The sequence below is a fragment of the Pyxicephalus adspersus genome, chromosome 5 (genome assembly GCF_032062135.1).
Source record: "Pyxicephalus adspersus chromosome 5, UCB_Pads_2.0, whole genome shotgun sequence".
NCBI lineage: Eukaryota > Metazoa > Chordata > Amphibia > Anura > Pyxicephalidae > Pyxicephalus > Pyxicephalus adspersus.
The window spans coordinates 73538360-73560801 of NC_092862.1; the positions used below are offsets into that span (position 1 = coordinate 73538360).

The 22442-nt window shown below is 35.1% G+C and overlaps 1 protein-coding gene across 1 annotated transcript in view; it reads left to right on the forward strand.

Annotated features, from left to right (window-relative positions):
- Positions 1-22442, forward strand: part of FBXL7 (F-box and leucine rich repeat protein 7) — a 119074-nt gene that overhangs the window by 89263 nt on the left and 7369 nt on the right. The window contains exon 3 of the mRNA XM_072411856.1: positions 21030-21641. Within this exon, the coding sequence (XP_072267957.1) occupies positions 21030-21641 (612 nt within the window). The remainder of the gene's footprint in view (positions 1-21029; positions 21642-22442) is intronic.

Below are 22442 nucleotides of genomic sequence, written 5' to 3' on the forward strand. Positions count from 1 at the left end.
ATTTTTGTGTTTTTACTATGATACATACTTGATAAAATAGAACAGCTAAGGTTAAAACAAATTTCACATACTTAAGTCCTTGCAGATAAATTACGAAGAGCAATACAAGGATGTCAGTCCCCAAAGCTAAGAAGTATTATTATAGCTTTACTTTGAATTCATGTGTTCACTCCCTTTTCAGCTTCCATTTAGGAGTCATAGGGGCATTAGGTTAAAGGGTAATCGTAGGCAAACAGCTAAATATATAGTCTAAATTCTTACATTTTAAATGTCTTATCTTCCAAAGATGTTTTCTTTGTTTGAGCTGTTTTTTTTTAATTCAGACAACCCTGGCAGACACTGGCTAAACTCTGTCTGAACTACAGTCACCTTGGTCAAGACTGTAATCAGATTACCTCCAATCAACAAGCTTCATTAGTTGGATAGTTGGATAGTCAAATATATAAAAACACAACTGGCCATCCCCTTATCTTTAAGTCTGAATGCCTATATGTAAGGAAATAAAGGAGACTAGCACAGGGACAATTAATCTAATATTTAAATATACAATATAGTATTTGTTAAATCCATATTCAATAAAATGTTGGGCTTTTACATCTGCTTTCACTGAAGTTGTAAGTAGACTGCCGAAAGACTTTGGGTTCTGACATGTTCTTCCTAAGTAATTCCAAGGCGTTCTCAGGCCAGCTGGGAGCTACTATTGGGATGCTGACTCTTTATAAAAAGTTACCATATTCCCATTTCCTTCCAAATTTTCATGGCTATTGTTAATTATACAATTTCATTGTATAGATCCAAATGCCACAGGCCAAATAGATGCTACTGTCTTTACTTCACATTTATGGTATGCATCAGCTGATTGTAATATACCATATACAGGATTACCTATCCTCAGAATAAAAGCTAATATTTATAAATGCAAACTTTATTTAGGACTTTGGGTGTAGTTAAGACCTTTTGCATCATGAATGTCAGCACTGTCTTCAGTAAATGTGAGGGATTACTCAGTTTGTGGCCCCACATCTACTGAGAGTATCAAGATCCAGATGAAGGTTCTACAGGACCTGTGTTTTAAGGTTACTCGTCTTCTTTCCTAACAACTATTAAATCTAGTAAAGTAGACCTGACATGATGAGTGTGCTTTATCCATAGATATGTATACTTCTGTATATGATTTACTTGAGTTTGTAAAAAACTTTAAAGGACATGATTGTTAAAATTAAAACTCCACTCCAGTATATAAAAAGACATAAATTGTTCAGGAAATTGTACACCAAAGATTCTTCAGAAACTGACACTTCTGGTAGTTCCCCACTGTGCTCAATAATAAAAATTGAAGCACCCTGTCCAACTATCTAACTAAATTCTCTAAACTAAAAACCTCAGGACACTGCACAAGCTGTCTGCAATTTGATTAAAAGCTCTCTGCTGACAGTTCTAAGAATTTGTCTATTGTTACTATAGTTGGAAGGATTTGAATGTTCAGTTGTTTGAAAAAAATCATGCCTGGCATCAAAAATGGAAAATTTGTTTAACATTTAATTAAGAAAACAAATCAGGACACAGCACATGTTCTATGTTCCCTCTCTGTAAATATCTAATTTTTCCCCTCTGTAAACATGTAACTGCATGGAGACATCATCGATACCCATGGCAGTCTATGCTCACCACACATGCATAACTTTTTGCATATTGGTTTGTACTTTGTATTTCTCAGAAAACTTTGGATGGAAAACTTGCAATGTGAGCTGTTCTAAATGTTATTTTCAATTAACTGGATGCCACATTGCCAATAGTGATCACCTATGTTAATGAGAATATGCGTTTATGCCAGAGTTATGTGCAAGCAAGCATTTTACTTTTGGCAGAGATCAGTTAGCTCTTGTCAACTTTGTGTCTGCGCAATTATATACCATGGATTGTAACATTAGAATTTCAGACAGCTGGCACTGAGCACTGGCAATTCGCATATGCTGTCTATGACTGAGATATAAGATGACATTACTGCAGTAGGAGCAGCTTCAGTGCACTGTGGTTGTTTAATTGATAAGGCAACAAAAGGAAAATTAATTAAGGATAAGGAATCCACTTGTTTTCAGTTTGCCAGTAGTTTAAAAAATCTTGCTCAAAGTTAAAGTATGCAAACTTTGTGGTAAACCCCTGTTTAAGACTAAAGGGGTCAAATTCTATTTTGTTTTTTTGAATTAGGTTCTTTTTAATTCTTTTAATTTTTAACTCTTCAACAATTTTTTTTATTCTGGCGTTTTGTAGGGCTAACAAGCAAGATATTGCTTAAAAGAGTCATAGACAGCTAGACACTTCCATGGGGCACACTTACTAATGCCAGAATTAGACTATGTACACGCATAGCATAACTGTCCATGGAAACGCATTTTTGTGATCATTTTCAGTGACAGATGAACAAACAAGCTCTGTACACACAGTGCCTGGTATGTTCTATGGAGAGGAGACAGAGGAGGATAAGCAAGCGGCACCTCGCTGTGCTCTCCTATATTTTATTGTACAGAGGTTGTTCCAATTGGTCACTAGTTGATCTGGCAGAATGGATTAATGAATGACTGTGGAGGAGCACTGTACACATGCTAATTTTTTGTTCAAGAGGAGCATGACTAATTGTCTCTGTGACAATAATTTGATATGTGTGTATGCAGGTATAGATAGATGAACAAAAGCTCTAATACACATTGGAGTGTATGGATGGCATGCACCCTCTTTTGTATTGCAAGGATTGGCTTTTAGGAGTCAGCTGAATAGGGAAAAAGTAGAGGCAAACCTGCAAAGTTTTTGGCTAGAAGTTTGCAATCTCTACATACCCGCAAACCTATAGTGTAGCGATGAACCCTAAAAAAGTGACCAGCATTATTGTATAATAAACATGGTAACCATTTTCTTATATTATGTGTTATGTTGGGTACAAGCCTGCTTGACTGTGGGAAAACTTGGACATGCACAGGCACTTATAAAAGTGTATTCAAGGCAACAGTGGGGAGCCTGGCTTATGCTACCAGTAATGAAACAAAATAACAAAAAGAGCCAACAGTAGAAGCAGTGTGATTCAGGTCATATCCTAAACAGTTTTATCATCTTGTCACTGTATTCATTAGCATTTTGTGTCACAATTTTCTGTAAATACTATATATTTAATCTGTCCAGTATTTACATTACACCATACACTATTCTTCTGTACTCACCAGATAAAGACAGAAGTGGAACAACTTTATTTCTGTTATTATTTCACTAATGTACACTGACTTTTAAATTAAATTGACAGTCTTAGATACAGGCCCCATGGGTTCAATTAGCCTAACGCAGCTCACTATCAATAAATGTAAACTAACACAATAAGCCTATATGTGCTTTCCATTACAAGAAATGTTGTCAGTAAAACATAAGCAACCTCCAGTGTCACTACAAGACCACCCTGTAATAATCTCTGTACTAGGCCTAATAGAGTATGACTGTAAACAAAACAGCCGTAACAAAAACAAATGCATTTATGACTGTAATTACAGTTCCAGAGAAAACTGTAAATAGTAAAATTTAAAGCCCAATTTGAACTGAAAAGAGTAGGGAATTAGTTTCTTTATTCTCCCTCAAGTTTTGAATAGTATACATCAGACAGAACAAAAAGTAAGTGGAAATCTCTTGAACAGGAGCAGCAGTAAATAATAGTTTGGGTTGAGTTGGGTTGAAAAGCCATGGTTCTATAGGACATACGGAACATAGATCTGGCAAACATTTTTATGTGCATCCATGTTTAGTTTGTCATACACTAATCAATATTTTGTAATAGATATTAGTTTTGCTAAAATCATCAAACTGGTGGAGAACTTCTGTTTTTAATGTTTAGAAACACACCACTGAAGAATTACAACTCTATGAAAGTCTATGAAAAAGCTGTCAGTACTAAGTCATTTCTCACAGTCACCAAGTCAGTTTAAAAACCTGTCTTGGAAGTCTGAAGCGGGTATACAGGAAGAGAGAGGAAATTATGCAAGACAAAGTTTAGAAAGTATATTCCAGGTGTATGAAATCAGGCTGTAGAGGGTTCCACAGAACACACAATAGAATACAACTCTGTCATATATACATGATTTGTTTTATTTAGTTCCTGAATTGCATTTAAGAGAACACTTCTACTTTTAGTACATTTGTTCTTTTTATGGCCATACACTTACCACAGCACCCCTTCCAGGTGTGATACTTACCTGTCCCTACTTTTTCAAGGTCTTCACTATGCATCTTGCGCACAGTATAATCTTCAAAAGTCTCTCTATTAAGCTTATTGATTTTTCTTTACGTAATGCATTAAAACATACTGAACTTGAAATCCTTACAGCTGAGGCAGGGTGTGTGTGTGTGTGTATATACGGTATATATATATATTCGGTATATATACAGTATGTGTGTGTGTATATATATGAGGGGCTAACAGGATACTAACCACATGTGTCTTGAGCATGAATAATTAGCTACAACATTTTTTCTAGTATGAACTGCACATTTTCTGTGCCAATACAATAATAACCCAACTCTCTACAAATAAAGAGCAAGCATTACCATATTACCATAGGCCAAACCTCTATGAATAGTCATGTAATTTTTCATAGGAGGCCTAGACTGTTACTTATGATTCATTCATAATAGTGATGGTTGCAACATTTCACAGAATTCCTTTATGATTTTCTTGTACTAAGCATTATTAAGAGTCAGGGTTTTACATACTAAGTGTGATTAATGCAGGTAATATCCTGTGATTATAAAGGTAACAATGTTGAGACTACTAAGTAGCTGAACGACACGTTCTGCAAGTCCTGAAGATGCTTGTGTAGTCAGTAAGGGGAGTAAAACAAATCCCTAAAGTGCAAATCGTGACATACTTAAAGTAGTGGTTGTGTCATTGTAGTCTTAGGCAAAAAAGGTCACGTTTCTCAACAACATGCCAAAAGTATATAGCTATTAGATGGCTGGCTTTCCTTAATAAAGAATAACATAAATAAAACATAACTCATTATTGAAAGAGCACCTGTCAGCATTCTTACATTACTGACCAAAATAGGAAAGCCATCAGTTATTTTATTAAGCCATAGTCAAAGTGTGCTTTGTTTGGCATTTTATCACGCTGATGGATTCTTAATCTAAACTACAAAACTGTAAAATTTGGATCCAACCTAAATGGTTCAATATAAAATATGCAATAAAAGCAACAAAAATCAAACTAGGAACAAGCATAATCCAGTCTACCACCTGACTTAGCTATTATGGTCTATGCTTGCTTGGACTAGCTTCATGTCTTTCACAATGTAGAAAAAAAAATGACCGATCAGATAGGTAGAATGACTTAACAGCAGAACGCAGCACAGGGCAGAATTACCTTCTGAAAATCCAGGAGAAAATTAGCCTTAAATTGTTCTCCCTGTATCCAGAGATATGCCCAGATAAAGTTATATACAGATCCAGACATTTTCTGTAAATGCTTCCATGCTGGTTAGTAAGGCTGCCCATTATATTAAAGCATCAGTAGTCAGGCGTGAAGGTAAAGATCCAAGATTGAGGTTTTCAGGTGTGTATTTCCATATTTGGCCTGGGGGCTTTTTTTCATCTTTTGTTGTGTTTGAGATGCCCATGTTGCTGATTGGTGTACTCGAAGTCGGCAAGATAATAATGTTCCCATTACAATTATAGAAGAAACTGTATACAATGAACAAATGTATTAGTGGGTACCTTGTGATGTATTCTATTTTGTGGAACCTTTTTTTTTACAAAAACTTTGCAGGTTTTTGCATATAGTCAGTTAAGTTGTAAAAGTATCTGCTATGGCATGTTAAAATGTCCTCCATTTCTTGTTTTTCTGTACTTGCAATGTAGTGCCTGTGTCTCCTTATGAAAGTATCTTCTTGTCCCATGTAACCAAAATACACATACACCAAAGAATTTGATTCCATGGGGTTCTTGGAAGAATCTTTTGCTGGAGCATATGATTTTGAGAGTAGAACATTATATGGTATTCAGACACTGGTTTAAGAATAAGATTAGTCAACGTGCAAGGATTATACAAACACCATGCAGTTTATTGTTTTAATAAGGACTAAACCCCAACAATGCAATGTCATGGCTCTAATACCTTATACATTGGGCAGCCTATTGATAAAAGTGAAAGAGCTGTGATGGGACTAATATAAGTATTTGATACACAGGACAGAAAATGAAGAGTTGGAAATTGATTTTAAAGCTATTAGGAATAGAAATATGGAAACTGTGATGGTTCTTGAAAGTGCAAGTTCTATTGCTAAAAAGGATTGTCATCCTAATCCAAGAACATCAGTGAGGTGTCAAGGAACATTATATGTACAAACTAACTAATAGAGAAGTCTCAATATTAATATTCAGCGGGTAATTTTTAATTTAGCAATAAAGCAGTACAAAACACTAAAAATAAAGATTTACCACTAGACAAGGTATTTTTTTTGGAAGGAGCAGGGGATGACCCTGCCACCCTGACCCTGCTCTTCTCTTCTTGGTTCAGATGTTCTGCCATCTTGATTGGCTGGGATCACATTCATTCATTTCTTCCCCTGGGGATTACAGGATAACGGTCACATCCCAACCATTTTTTAGAAGAAGAAGATAGCAACAGACAGGTATGAATGTTTTTATTGTGGAAGAAACACTGTCTGTCTCTTTCTGTAATAAAAACCTGCCTGATTACTTTAGTTCTGCATTAAGTTTTCTGCCACATTGCTGGAATTTAAAAAACATGTTCTCTTCCATGTAAATGAAATGAGACCTGTGAGAAGGTTCAAGTGAAATGAAACTGACATGAAAGCGTACTGTAGACAGAACAGGTAGACAGTGGTCTGTACAGTGCATCAGTGACAGATACAGATGGAGGGATTTATGAGGCAAAGCAGCTTGACTAGCAATAGTCTGGAATGATGATTGCAAACACTTGTATAAACTGTTACCCCGAGAATGAGTGCTTTATGTTGTATATCCCACCTTCAGTCATTTGCGGCTTTATGTGGAAGGAAAGTATATATTTCAAAGCCTGATAATGAAACAGCCTATCTGATGGTAACTTAATAAAACAATTATGCTGGCACACAAACCAAAGCTTGTTGTGTCTGTTTTTAAGTTGGGAAATTTGAAGTTAGTATATGTAGAGATTGTATATTCATAAAAACCATCATATACATGATATACATCAAATACACTTGTTATTTCAGTCTTACCTTCTTTCTAGTTAGCATGCCAGCATGAATTTTGTAGGGGCTTAAGATATACAAAAGCTCAGTAGTGCTTTATCCACTATGAGGCAACTCCTGGGAAATCACAAAATATATAGTACCAAAACTAGGCTAAAGGCCAATTGCTAGTGATGAGTGAAAAATGGATAAATAATTATGCCAAATTTTGTGGGGGAGCAGAAATTTTCTATGAAAATACTTAAATCTCTGCAAAATGTGTGTTGGGTATTTAGAAGCTCCTACTATTTTGAGGGGTATTTCATTATCAAGTCCAGGAAGAGACTGTTAGGAAATCTAATAAATCATTTACAAAGGGAGGCACCAATTAACACAACTCATTACATTTAACTTAATGTGCGCAGCCATACATGCCGTGATCCCTATGTGCACAGAAATTTTTAACAGGGGAATTACAGCTTTTTTACAGGTCATTGTTAAGAAACTACAGAGTACGTGCCACCTGGACCCTGCCCTTTCTTGACGTGTTAAAGAGTATTAATATGCTATATTTGTGCTATTATACATTACTGTAAATTATAAACCAGGAGGCCGCCTTGCACTCCCTTTTGGGCTGTATATTTATGATGTTGTTGATACAACCAATACCGGTGTTCCTTTTTTAACCACAGACTTCTTATTGGACTTTGTGATGTACTCCTAGTGACATTAGTTTATCTTTTCATGTTTTTACTTGTTTCATTATTGGTATTACCCTGTTTTACAATGCAAATTTGGAAAAATAAGAATGTTTGAAAAAAGAAAGAAACTACAGAGACTGTGTAAAGGTCAGAATTTTATTATAGTTCATTGTATAGCTGGCTATTCTGCTCTGTGTTTCTGGAGGTCTTCTTGGGGTGCCCTGTGTAAGTTGGTAGATTAGCTGCATTTTCTCAAAATAGTTGTTAGAATGTTAGCAGGTGGTACATTGAGAAATGTAAATTGCTTAATTATTTGTATAATGCTTTGGGGAAAGTGTGTCTTATATATGTGAAATAATTGTAATTGCAGCATTGATGTCACTGGATGTATTTTCATCAATATTTAAAATTAGCCAAATTTTTGCGAACAATTAACTACTCACAAAAATTGATTTTAATGGCAAAACATGAAAGCGCTACCAGTCATTTATTTATATATGGTTGTAACAAAGATATCTGGCTTAAGGTTAATGATTGTTACGTCTAAAATGGAACTAAAGGATCAGACAGGTGGTAAATAAACAAAGGAACGGGCGGTTTCCCACCTGCAATAACCCGTCTTATAAGCCAGATATTGCTGGTAAAATGTAAAAATGCTGAGCTGCACATAAGCAACCTCAGTTTTGGTTGCCAGGGAAACTCGGCAATCCCAGCCTAACTTGCGTGTGCTGATGATAAATGAATTTCTATTCAATATCTTCTAATCACATTACACCATCTCAGCATCACAATCAAGATTGCCCAAGATTGGCCCTAGGAAGGAGAAGAAAGGATGATGGCGGCACCCTGCGATGGAACATGGATTGATAATTTGAGCAGCTTTTGGTTCCACTTTAAGCTGACCATAGACATACATCGGTGATCGGCCGTATTAGTACAATACAAGCACAGATTTGAAAAGTAAAAAAACAAGCAACTAAATTTCATCAATAGCACAACTTCCAAACTTGGTGAGCCTGAGGTTGTGATGGAATGAAGGAGACCTTAGCATGGGTATTTAGAAACAATGGTATATTAGAAGCTGTAAGTATGAGATAATATTGTGTATGTTTTATAATGACATACCTGCAGGAGATAAAAGTTATATAGAAATATAGTCGCTTAAACAAGCTTGACAATGGCTTGACAAAGGCAAAAAAGAGAGCGTTGGGACAAAGAGAGGGTACAGTGGGGAAGAAAACGAGAGTGGTTTTTTAATGTTTTTTGGGAAGGTGTACACTTCCCACACATTTTAAACCCTTGCTGCTACCTTTTGACTTGATATATATAAATATATATATATATATATATATATATATATATATATATTGATGCCCTAGGCTTAGAGCACTGTAGCAATGGGTTATTATGCATAATTGAGAAACTTACATTTTTAACGATGATGGGAACAAAATAGTAACAATACTGGAAAAAGTTGCCTCTTTGCCTCTACCATCTACAAAATTAGTCTGTAATTTTGGCACTTGTTACAGTATGCTGTGACATTTCATGAATTAGTAATTGCACACTTGTTAGGTTAATGCCAGGGCTACATTAATATAGGGTGCTATTACCTAGAAGGCATACATGTACCTACTCAAGCCTCATCAAGGCATTATCTGCGTTATCACCATATCCAATACACAGTTCAGTTTTGAAAAGGCTGTCAATTGTTCTGTTGTATATCCTGGGAATTGCTGCCAAGTTTACATTCTGGAAAGGCATTTTACTCCTTGTGTTTATTCCTGTTAAGAAGAGACAAGCTCTAGGGATTTCCTGCAAGCAAGCCAAAATAGCAGACATTGTTACCTAGGGAAGAAAATGAGGAAGACATGATATATTTGAAATGATCTACACAAGCAGCCTTGTTATAGACAACATATGGTCACCATCATTACAATTCCAAATGTTATTGAAGAAGCAGCCAAACATATAAAAAAATATATCCAAAGGAAATATAATTGTATGTTTGCTCACTAGTATCGAAATGTGATATCCTAAGGAATATGTTGTTGCTGTGCAGTTTGGAGTAAATTAGAAGTTACAGCACTGGCTTTACCATGTACATTTGGTGTTTTAAAAACTGTATTTAATATAAGGAAAGTCTGTAGTAAGGGATTGACTAGACTGTCAATCCCATGTTGATCCAGTGACATTAGTAGTTTTGGAGGCACTGACCTGCTTGATTTTCTTTTATGAGTTATCAGTTTATTGCATGCTTGTTCCAGGTTTTATTATACGCAAAATCTGTAACCTATCAAGGGAATATGATGGAAAAGTAAAAATCTGCCACTGGGTCCTGTTCCTGATTTAAGATTTACTTTACATTGTATCCTGTACATTTTTGAGACAAGTTTTTTGTACCTAACTACTTTTGTTATTAGTTTTGTATATTTTGGGTTTTAGGAATTTGGAATTTTCATTGGTGAGGTCCTCTAGGGGAATTGGATCTTTGGTAATGGTTTCAGTGGGGTGGGAGACCTATCTCTGGTATGGAGTCTCCTGAATGTGATGGTATAAAAGATGGTTGGAGTGTCCTTGGATTGGGGCTGCGAGTATTAGTGATATTGTTCCCAAGCTGGGTGTGGCTGCAGCTGGGACTATATATGTATCACGGTGGTGACTTCGAAGACAAAGAAAAAGAGTTGTTATAGTATTGTTGATGTTATGTTCTATGTTTAATATTATTTGATATGTTTTGGTAATATATTTTTTGTTATGGTTTAATGGTATTTAATGCTATTTACATTTTGTAATAAAAAGATCTACAGGCCATTAGTGGTGTGTTATTTGGGGGGGGGAGGGTACTGAACGCGGTTCTCTGATTTGTCACAGTCATGCATATGACAGATTTTCTCTGAGCCATATAATCCATAAGACTATGTAAGTAGGAACCTAGGGCAGGTTGTTGTCTTTTTTCTTCTGCTGCAAACAAGGAGGATTGGATAATTAATCACAAAATACTGTAAGATACTCATAGGCAATTGATGTTTGACAGATCAGTGCCAAGACCGACAATGGAAAAAGAGCTTTTAGTGCCTACTGCAGTCCTTATCAATGCCAATTGACAGCCAAAGTTTGTATGGTACCTATGGCCCTGTTTACTTTAATAACATAGAGTAAAAAATAATGAGTTACAGAAACCAATAGCAGTCAGATATCAACTATCCTAAAAGAGGCCTAGTGCAAATTCAGAAAAGTTAAATACCCAGTATATCGGACTGAATTTGTTCTGCCATACCAGGCAGGCTAACTAATAAATTATTTGTCACTGGGCACCCTGTTTTACCTTACATCATTGCTTTCTGCATTGTGTTACAAAAAAAATGCTACATTTGGCTAAATTGGGGTCCTTCCCATGATGGACACTTTGACACGTTGTATATGTGAACTTGCATATTTTTGTATATTTTTAAATTGTTTTCAAGACATGCAGACATATATATACAAATCTGTGGAAAATCATAGAATTTGTTAATCATGGTTGCTTTGATCAGGTAACTATTTGCAGATCAAACAGATCTAAATTGCAAGACAAATAAAAAGTCTTGATTTGAATTTTGATTTTATCACCCATTACCCATCATCAGCTACATACTATGCCACACAGCCTTCTCCTATGCTAAATGCTTATTGGCATGACTCTCAGCAGCTTCAGTGCTTCCTTTTATTCTGTATATTTGGAAGTGGCTCTTTGACAGCACATTTCAAATTTCTGGTGGAGCACTGGTAAATTGGCAGGACAGTCCGTAAATATTTTCCAGTCTTTGGTTTCACAGAAAAAAATATTGGCTTCTAAAAGACAAAACAAGTCTTATTACATTACAACTTAAAAAAGGAGAGGGCAAGTTAATGCCATATGGCATGGAAATTCAGATGTGTACTGCATGTTACAGGAAACTCACTGAAATGCAAAGGTTCCTCCTATCGAATTATGTACAAAAATAAATATTCCTTTAGAAAAATATTTATACATTGCATTTTACTTTATCCAGTACAACTAACTTTTTTCTGGCTAAATTCATATGTCAAAGAAAGAGTTCTGCTTGTTGCTTTATCTTTCATTTGCAGTGGCAGCATTGCCTTTATTGTTAACATTTGCATGTGCCTCAGTATGTTGTACGCTATTTTACAAAACTCTGCCTGGTTTTTGTATGGTTTTAATCTGTTTTTTAAATGTACTGTACGTAATGGAGCATTCCATGTCACTGGCCATTTATATTACCAGGCCATAAATAGAACTCAGAAGGCTCTGGAGTGTATTTTGAATATACCATCACACACTAACCTTACAAATACTTTTAAGCCCTTCTTTTGACATATTTATGTCCTCAATTTAAGTCATATATCACCTAGGTTCCTCATTATTCATAATTGCAAGGGATACTTTACTGGAAAAGCTGTTGGTACAAATTTGAGTGAGAGTTACATTAGGCAAAAGACTGTTATCTTAAAGAGAACTTTGCTAATAAAGTTAATAATACATATTTTAAAACCGGCAAATGTTCTAGAGAAATGCATCAACAGTGCAGAAATGTTACTGAGACCATGGAATAATGAAATGTCTGAATTGGCAAATTTCACTAGCAAATAGAGATCTTAAATGAAAACAACCTTGAGGTGAATAAAAAGGGCAAATTAGACATTCAAACTGATTTCCTTTTGTGAAGTTTAGCATTTTGTGCCGTTTACTAACGCTATTCTAGAAGTAGAATCAAATTAGGCCATGCTAAATACCGTTCTTGCTGGATAAATTGTTGTGATCTGCACATTTTAACATTTTTGTGTACATAGGAGTTACATGCTGCCACTTTGTTTTTTCTTTTAGAAAATGCAAGGAACCGATGAACAAATATTTAGGAGGGTTTTTTCTACCACCAGTATTCAGTACCAGTACCACCAGTTCATACCTTTCTTACATTTCCATTGGGACACATTGTATAGACTTTGCCTACAAGTAACCATATAAGGCTTAAACTTTTAAGATTAAAAATTGGACTGTCTACCCAAATAGTGACAGGACAGATAAAACTAGGGCACAAAGGTTGTAAAGATGCATTAAAGCTTCAAATCTTAAAACTTTCTTGTTTAGAACACGCACTTAAATTCTGTTCCCATTGTTTGACTCCCCATTGTTTTATCTACCCAGTATCTCCAGTACAGACTGTCCTAGAAGACTATATTAGCTGTCTGGTACAGCATTCCTGAGTTAGAATTGTTCTTGTAATCTCACATGCTAAAAGAATAAAAAGTTATAATTCATTTTGTTGGGAATGTTGCTCCATAATCTTTTAACATTCCTTCCCTGCATTACACAGCACACCTCCCCTCTCTAGAGCTAATATAGCATCCTGCTGGAAAGGTGATGACAGCATATAAACAAGCACGATTTCTTTGCACCCCACTGGTGTGCAGGCCAGAAGAGTGTTCTGCTTGCACAGATCTGCCACTTCACAGAGATGCTCTTAGCAGATGTCTTTGATTTGTTCATCTGTGGGCCAAAAAGTTTTTATGATTTGTGTGTTTACACGAGTAATAAATTCACAAACGCAAAGTTTATAATTGCTTCTTATGACAGATATAAAAATACTACGTGTTAAGAAAGCTGATTTAAGTAGAAGGAGATTTAATCCTCTAAAAAAAAAATGACACCAGACCCTTTTCTTCTTTGGAGAGTGTTCATAAATCTGTATGATGTCATTTTCATGAACGAATTCCTAAAGGTGTACCTGTTCTAAAGTGCAAGCTTGTAAACTGGCACCATGCATTAAAAAGGAAATCAAAGCATTAGAAAAACAACATAGTTCACTAAAGAAAACCCTGACACATTACAAATTTCAGTTATAAAAGCAGCAGATTGTGAAATACCTTGGAGTAAAAGGAAGTTCCAATCTATTACATCAGGCTTCTTACTTCATGCCAAAATGCTGCTTCATAGCTTTAAAACATTGACTGCAAAATTCAAATAGTGGTTGTAGATGGATGGATGGATGGGTGTATAGATGGATGGATAGATAGATAGATAGATAGATAGATAGATAGATAGATAGATAGATAGATAGATGGATAGATAGATAGATAGATGGGATAGATGGATGGATGTATAGATGGATGGATAGATAGATAGATAGATAGATAGATAGATAGATAGATAGATGTATAGATGGATGGATAGATAGATAGATAGATAGATAGATAGATAGATAGATAGATAGATGCATAGTTAGATAGCTTTTGCAAAAATTGCCTGTGCACCCCAGGCTTAAGGAGACTTTGTCAGTTTGCCCATTCAAAGCAAGGTCTATGTGTTATTAGCCTTGACTTGCGCCTCCTTATACCTACCTTCTATACCCGTCCTTTTGTAAAAAGTACCTGTGTAAGTACCTGTGTGCCAGACTGTGTGGAAACCTACCTTCCTTGTCAGGTAATGTTGTAAAGACTCGCCCAATGGAGATGGTTACACAGCCCCTCAATGCAAGAAGCCATAAAAATTTTCAATGAATGTTATAGAGCAGCTGAACAGTGATAGAGAACTGGGAGGATGAGAATACCTGGGTTCAGGTTGGGGATCAGTTAGAGTCTCTAAATAATGAAAATGGCAAAATAGTTATCTGATACTTGATAGTATCTTGTGGTATAAATACAATGTCATGGAAACAAGTAGTTTATACATGTCAGACATGAATTCCTTGGAAATTATTAAACATATTGTTCAGCTTCTTATGCAGCTTAGAAGGCTACAAAATCTTCAGAACAAAGATTAAGGCATTCTGTGATACTATGCAGATAGATACTTGGACCCTCTAAAAGTCACATGTTTACCATATATTATGAAAACTGCTTTGAATGTCATCAGGGCTTATAATAGTATTTATCATGTCTACCAAATCTTAGCTGGAGCCTAGTATATCTAAGAAAAGACATTGCATTTCTTGTTTTTTTCCAAATCACTGGAAAAGGGTTTAGTAATACTCTTTGATAGGTAAAACATACTTATTGTAAAAAGACATGTTAGACTTTCTTTGTCAGGTGATTTATAAATGCTTAGTCCACTACTTTATAACATCCATACAAAATTTCATCCCTACAACAAGTAACTCGAAATAAGTGCTGGAGTGACTGCAGAGTAATTTAGAATTGTAGTGTACACGGCAAGGGTACATGGCACCAGCCCCAGACAGGGTGGGCAGCCAAAAGGACCAGTTACACTTAGTGGATGTACTGTTTTTAATATTCTTTATTGATGCACAAGCTGGGAGTGAGGAAATGTAGTTATTTTATTGTAAACTTGTCACAGGCCTGTGCTATTCAAACTTAGCATAAAAATAAAAGAATATATATATATATATATATATATATATATATTGGTTAAAAGCTGTATGTCTACAGGAATACTTGATATAGGAAGATGGGGTCATACTGTATATTTAAATCTTTTTTTCTTGTTGTGCTTGTAACTAGTGATTTCTGTCTGTCAAAACTTTTTTTTTAGCTTGCATATATTAAACAGGATTTATATAGCGCCAATATTTTACGCTGCGCTGTACATTAAATAGGATTGCATAAAAGTTTCATTTTTGTCCAGGGTCCTGTTATAAAGCACTTTTACATATCTTCTTTTTGGCCCAGCCAGTTGAAGCTCTGTGATTTCTTCAGATATAATGCTTGAGCAGCAGTCCTACATTGGTAATGAGGTCATTGAGAGACCATCTTAAACCAAGACTGGCAAGGGCAAGAAAAGAGAAAAAAAGAATATTGGTAGCTGTTAAAGCAAGATATAAAAGTGCTTTGTAATGGTACTGTAGACCAAATGAGCATTTCACCCTTAAAATGTGGGGAAAGCCCTACCTGCAAAGGTAGTTTTTACTTTAGCTGTAAGCAGCACTTAGAAAGCTTTTCCTAGCAGTTACAAAACACAAGACTTTGTTGCCAGTGCATCTGGTGTGCCTTTGCACAGCCAAAACCAAAACATTCTATTACTTTGGATAAAACAGGGAGTAATTCAAACGTCTGTTGGGTTTTTCTATCCTGGGCTCCTTTGGGCCTTGTTCGGGTTGTATACCAGCTATGTGTACACCAAGCTTTTAAAAAGCATAACAAGAGCTTTCTGCAAGTTTTATTGAAGCCTTTAAAGTACCATGCAGCTCTAGTTTTCGGAATGTTAAATAGAACCTAATGGAAATGCTCACCATTACTCTAAACAAGCATCTAGCAGGCTTTAGTAAGCTTCAGGACTACTTGTCAAAAGTGTTCTAGCAGTTTGTTTAAATTGAGAGCAAACACTTCAATTAAGATTTGAGCTTAATATTTTAAAACTGGAGAGTCCATTAATTCTTCAACAAAGCTACTTAAAAATACTTTAGGGAAAGTTCTTATATTATTATAAATATATTCCACATCTCCTGTTTGACCATCTATGTGGTGAAGCCACCCATCCATACTCCGCTTGTACACAACAAAGACACAGTACAGACAGAGCAGTTTAGATTGGCCAATCGACTGAAAATTTAGCTGTTAGACCCTAAGGTGGTTGATTTTCTTTTGAGCCATTTACTTAGCAAAGTGAATTATGACACTTTTCACATAGCGGAGTTTAAATAGGTGAATCTCTGCTGATTTCAGCCATTAATATACAAGGAGAAATAAGCATTTTTACATTTTTGAACAATATTGGGTATTCTTTGCAAAAAGACTTTTTACTGCAAGTTAAGTGAAAACTCACTTTCCAAGTGTTAATATTTGTGCAAAGTAATATTTTGCTAAGTGTAGAGCTTAAAAAAAAGCAATAAATAGAAAAGAGGCAAAAGATATTATGAATAAAGCTGCAAATCCTGGTCCTTAATACAAATGGACAAGGGAGAGAGGAATCCATTACAATAGGAGAGCTGAATGAGAATGAGAATTCCACTTCATTTTAAATGTTTTTAAAGTACGTTGGCTGGCAATGGTAGACTTGTCACTGTAGAAATGCTTCATCCTTACTTTTGCATTCATTGTATTATTCATTAGCCATAGTATTTTGAAAATGAGAACCACTGAATGTAATGTAACAAGTATTTTTATTGTCATGTATTTTTAATAGGAATTTCTAAAAATATAAATTAAGTTTTGTTCCAGCATTGTTATTGTTTGCTACATTTTTATTTTCCCTGTGATTATATTGATACACCATTTATAGTGTGTCTGCTGTTGACAATCTATTTGTCTGACTTCATCTTTTATGGAAAACTGTGGTTTCCAACATTTATGTACTTATAAATCAATCAAGTCATAAAATGCAGCTCTCACATTCCGCATGATTTATTAAAGCTCTCCAAGGCTGGAGAGAATACACTTTCATCAGTAAAGCTGGGTGATCCAGCTAACCTGGAATCGATTTCCTAAAAGTAATTTGCTATGTGTTTTGAATCCTGGACCAGATCCATTCCAGGTTTGCTTGATCACCCAGCTTCACTAATGAAAGTGTATTCTCTCCAGTCTTGGAGAGCTTTAATAAATCAGGCTCCTAAACTGGCTTCTGGGATGTTGGATTTTATAGCCATTCAGCTGCTCAGTTACATTTCTTTCAAATGATTACCATTGGTAATTTTTGTATGGACTTGTGGGTTCTATATTGTTTTCCTACTTTCTATAATTCTTAACACTTAAAGTTGACCACTAAAATATATGTAAACCCAATGCCATATAAGCTGTTAAAGAAATTTTAAGTATTTTATTTATTTATTTATTTTAAATCTTGTTTTGAATGAATGAATGAATTAAACCCAGTGATACTGTCATGAAAGCAATTGTTGAGACACTAGTAGGCAACCATCACTAGAAGCATGTATGGGCATATGGGCAGATTACAGCAAAGAGGCTACAGGAGGCTTTAATTAGGGGATAAATAAAATGTCATCCAGTTTGGGTTTACATTACCTTTAGGCAGAGAATTAACTTTGTTGCAGTAAACCATAGAGGTGTTTTTGCACTTCAATTTCCAACAGTTTAGCTAAGAAATCTGTCCCACAATGGCACAGATAATCCACCTAATTCCTAGATATCTCTTAATACAACCTCTACTCCATCTGTATACCATATGTCTGGTGCTAGTTTACCATATTTTACAATATACCGGGGACAGATTTACATTACTAAAGCCTGTAGACACCCAAATGATTATGATCTAAGCCCTAATTCCTGCATACACATCCTTTTTAAGATTTGCTGGATCTAGTTTTTTTTTGTTTGTGTCTTTTTGTTTCTATGCATAATATTTTGGAAAAAAAAAGTGTTATACTTGAACTGTATATGTCTATAAAAAAAAATATATAAATAAAACATTAATAAAACATGCTTATTTTTAAATTATATATATATTTATTATTATTATTATTATTATTATTATTATTATTATTATTATTATTAATAATAATAATATGAATATTAAAAAATAAGAACTTTTTAATAATGTTTTATAAAAAAAATTACACATTTTATATCACTTCATTATCTCCAAAATAACTTACAGTCTAATGTCTCCTTATCACAGTTGTACATGCAGAGTAGGAAAAAAAACATAAGGCGACCACACACCTTCAAATATTATTTTCAGTCATGGATCAAACTCAAGAATTAAGTGCAGGGAAAGTGAATCCCATATTTCTCTATTAACCTGTCAGAATTAAAATAAACAGTTTTGGGAATCGGTCATCCTCATTCTATAGCTTGTTAGAGGATCCATATTAGTGTGTTACCTAATATTACCTGCTTTTCTTTTGACAAACTATCATTTGATAAACTATAGATACCATTTTTATATCCCATTACTTTTTGGCCCAGTGAATAAAACCACCAGGTCAAATAGAGAAGAGTAATATGTAAGTAGGGGCATGGGCAGTATATAAGTCATTTTGCCCCTGCAATATGTGGAATAATTTTTTGCCTAGGGTACCAGAAAGATGCAACTTTTCTTACTTTATCCCTCACTCCACCAGGCTCCTACTCATGGACATTATCACATACAATGCAAGGCTAGCAGTCCTACATTGTACATAAGCCCCCCCCCCATATCCTGAACTATCAGAAAGAAGAGGAGTAAAAGCAACTTGTACTTTTTTACTGGTTAAATACCCTGGGTTTGTAAGTGTTGCAGTGCAGGGAGGATTTTATTGATTGTTTTTTTTTAGTATGCAACCTAAATATAATGGTTCAGTTTTTTCAAACATTGCTGTGATGCACCAGTCCCTTTCCCACAATCTGGTGATCTAGGAACTTTACCTATACTATAGTATTAAAATGTCAGTACAGCTAACAGTTAACCTCATTTGGATTTGGATGTTTTATTATAATTAGTAATGCAAAGAGAAAAGAAAGAGGAAGCTAAACAGCATATTGTTCAGGACAAACACTCCTGATACCCTCTTATTAATTCCCCATAGAGATGTGTGTGTTTGCCTAGACTGGAAAAACTTTAAATGAAAGTACATTTGATTTTAATTATTGCTTAAAATTGACATTGCCACCTCTATGGTTCATAGAACAACAAGGACACAAATGCATCCTACATTTTTTTTCAATTAAGGTTTGTACATTTTACCCTAGGAGAACAATCTTGGATTGATGGATGAGTTGTACTGTAGATAGTGCACAAAGTTAATGAACAGTGAATGTGTACAGATGTGCGTGACTTAAGTAGTAATCCAGAAACCTCTAAACTGGAGACAGGCCACCCAGGAGCTGATCTTGACACAGAGAATTATTGGAGAGTAAGTGAGATGATAGCTCTGGAGGTTTAGCTACATCTATACATGCGATCCTTGTCTTATCTCTCCTGCTATGCCCATGAAGAAATTCTCCAGGTTAATGTCAGAAGCTGTCACAAAGATCATAAAACAGCTTGCTCTGATATTTTCCCCACCACTGACAGTTTGACAAGGACAGAACTGTTGGGGATTGTTAAATCCTGGTTTAATGATTTAGAGGGGAAAAATATTGTTTATTTTCCTGTTTTATGGTAAATGACTACATATACAGTCTGCTGACAACATATTCAGATTTATATTCATTTAAAGCTTGTCATCATTCCAGCCTAACCTATTCACAGTAAATGTATAATCTTTGGTCTCCGGCATATTGTTAATCCCAAGTGTCATGAAAGAAATCTTACACCAGCAAGTAGGATTACTACATACTGGTAGTTTTAAAGTGTCCAGGAAACAGATCTTCCAAAGGGACCTACACCTCTGATACAAGGGGTTTATTAAAAAATATTGCTTTACTTATGACTCTTCTACTTTGTAAGCATTTATTATATTTACAGTACAGTTTGCTTTTTCTTGTAAGTGTTGATAAAGTTGGAACTAAAATAACACTTTAAAAATGAAACTTTTTAAAATTAACAATTAATTTTAACTAAAAAGAGAACATAATTCTATTATGTTTTATTATTTTTATTTTTAAAACCATCCTAAGGTTATATTTTTTTTTTGTATGTCCTTTTATGTGACAGAATGTTTTACTTGTGATTTTATATGTGAAATCATTTGTAGTTTCCTCATTGTCAACTCACGAGGCCAGCAGAGAAAATGTATATGGAATAAATTTTAGTTTGTACAATGCAACCACTGCCAACCCCCTTTTATTTACCATATACAGTAACATATTAATATTATTTGTTATAAAGATATCTTTTTGGTAAAAACTAAAAAAAACTCTAGTTTAGGTGGATTAAAAGGCATTTTATAAGTGACTACAGTGACCTAGTGATTACCCTTTTTGGCTATCTGGTGTTTGTCACCAGGTAGACTAACTGCATAGCGTTTCCTCCCTTTGTCTGTTTCTATGGTTTCCTCCTACGGACTAAAACATAATGTCAAGTTTATTGGTTTTTATCCAAAAGTGGTCCTAGTGTTTGTGTTACTCTTGGAAGGAGGGGCTTTTAAACTGGTAATGGGACTTCTTCTATGCAATATTTACCAATTTCAGTTTTATGTTATTTTGTGAGTATATTATAGTAGTTGAATTTACAAAATGAAAGTTCTGTGAAAACCTATCATGAGTCAGACATTTGCAACCAGTTTCTAATTATATATATTTCTTTCAGATTCCGACTTGAGTATGCGAACACTCAGCACACCAAGCCCTGCACTAATATACCCACAAAACCTGAATAGCTTCCAGAATGGAAGAGGATCATCAACATCATCATCATCCATCACAGGAGAGACTGTGGCAATAGTCCATTCCCCACCACCTACACGTCTTACCCACCCACTGATACGCCTGGCCTCAAAGCATCAAAAGGACCATGCAAACATCGATCGCATGCCAGATCAATGCATAATACAAATATTTTCATACCTACCCACAAACCAGTTATGCCGTTGTGCCCGAGTCTGTCGACGTTGGTATAATTTAGCCTGGGACCCTCGATTATGGAGGACTATAAGACTAACTGGTGAAACTTTAAGCGTGGACAGGGCCTTAAAGGTATTGACCCGTAGACTTTGTCAGGATACACCCAACGTCTGTCTCATGTTGGAGACAGTAATAGTTAGTGGCTGCAGGCGGCTCACAGATCGGGGGCTTTATACCATTGCTCAGTGCTGCCCAGAACTGAGAAGACTAGAAGTGTCCAATTGTTACAACATATCCAATGAGGCAGTATTTGATGTGGTATCGTTGTGCCCAAACTTGGAACATCTGGATGTGTCAGGTAAAAATAATGTTTGATCTAATATTATATGAAAAAAAAATATTTTCAACAGACATTCTAATATATATTTCAAATATATGAACATACATTATTTCAGTGTAATTTGCCCACTATGAATGGAATGCCTCTTCCTATTTCAGATTCGTGACTCATTATGTTCATAGCATGTGTAAAATTTATTTTAGATAAGACAGTAGGTTATACTAAAAGTATGTTCTGAAAGCATAAAGCATTTTACATAAAAATTAAAATGGAAAATATGTACACAGGCAGCCTTTTTCATTGCAGAGGAGATGCAATGGGCTGATTTACTGAAGGAAAAATGACTAAAGTTTATTCACTTAGCAAAGTGAATAGGCAAAGTAAATTATGTGAGGCTCTGCTAAAACCAATTATTTTTTGTTACATTTGGTGACACATGAATGTGTATTCTATGCAAAATACACGTTCATTACATTCACAAAGCTAAGTGAATTATCCCTGGCAGTATGATTATTCACATTGTGAATTCACATTATTCACAAGTGATCAGCCCAAACTCATATAACAGCTCCTAACCTTGTATATCAGATCCATTATGTTAGTTGCTGAAATGAATGAACTGCATATGGTAGTGTCAAAAGAGCTTGTGCACATTAAATCACTGGAGGAGAATGGTATATATACACTTTAACCCTGATTTTTTTTAAAGCTCTCCAAGCCTAGAGAGAATACACTTTCATCAGTGAAGCTGGGTGATCCAGCAAACGAAGTAATTTGCTATTTGCTAGCAGATGTTTTGAATCCTGGACCAGATCTATT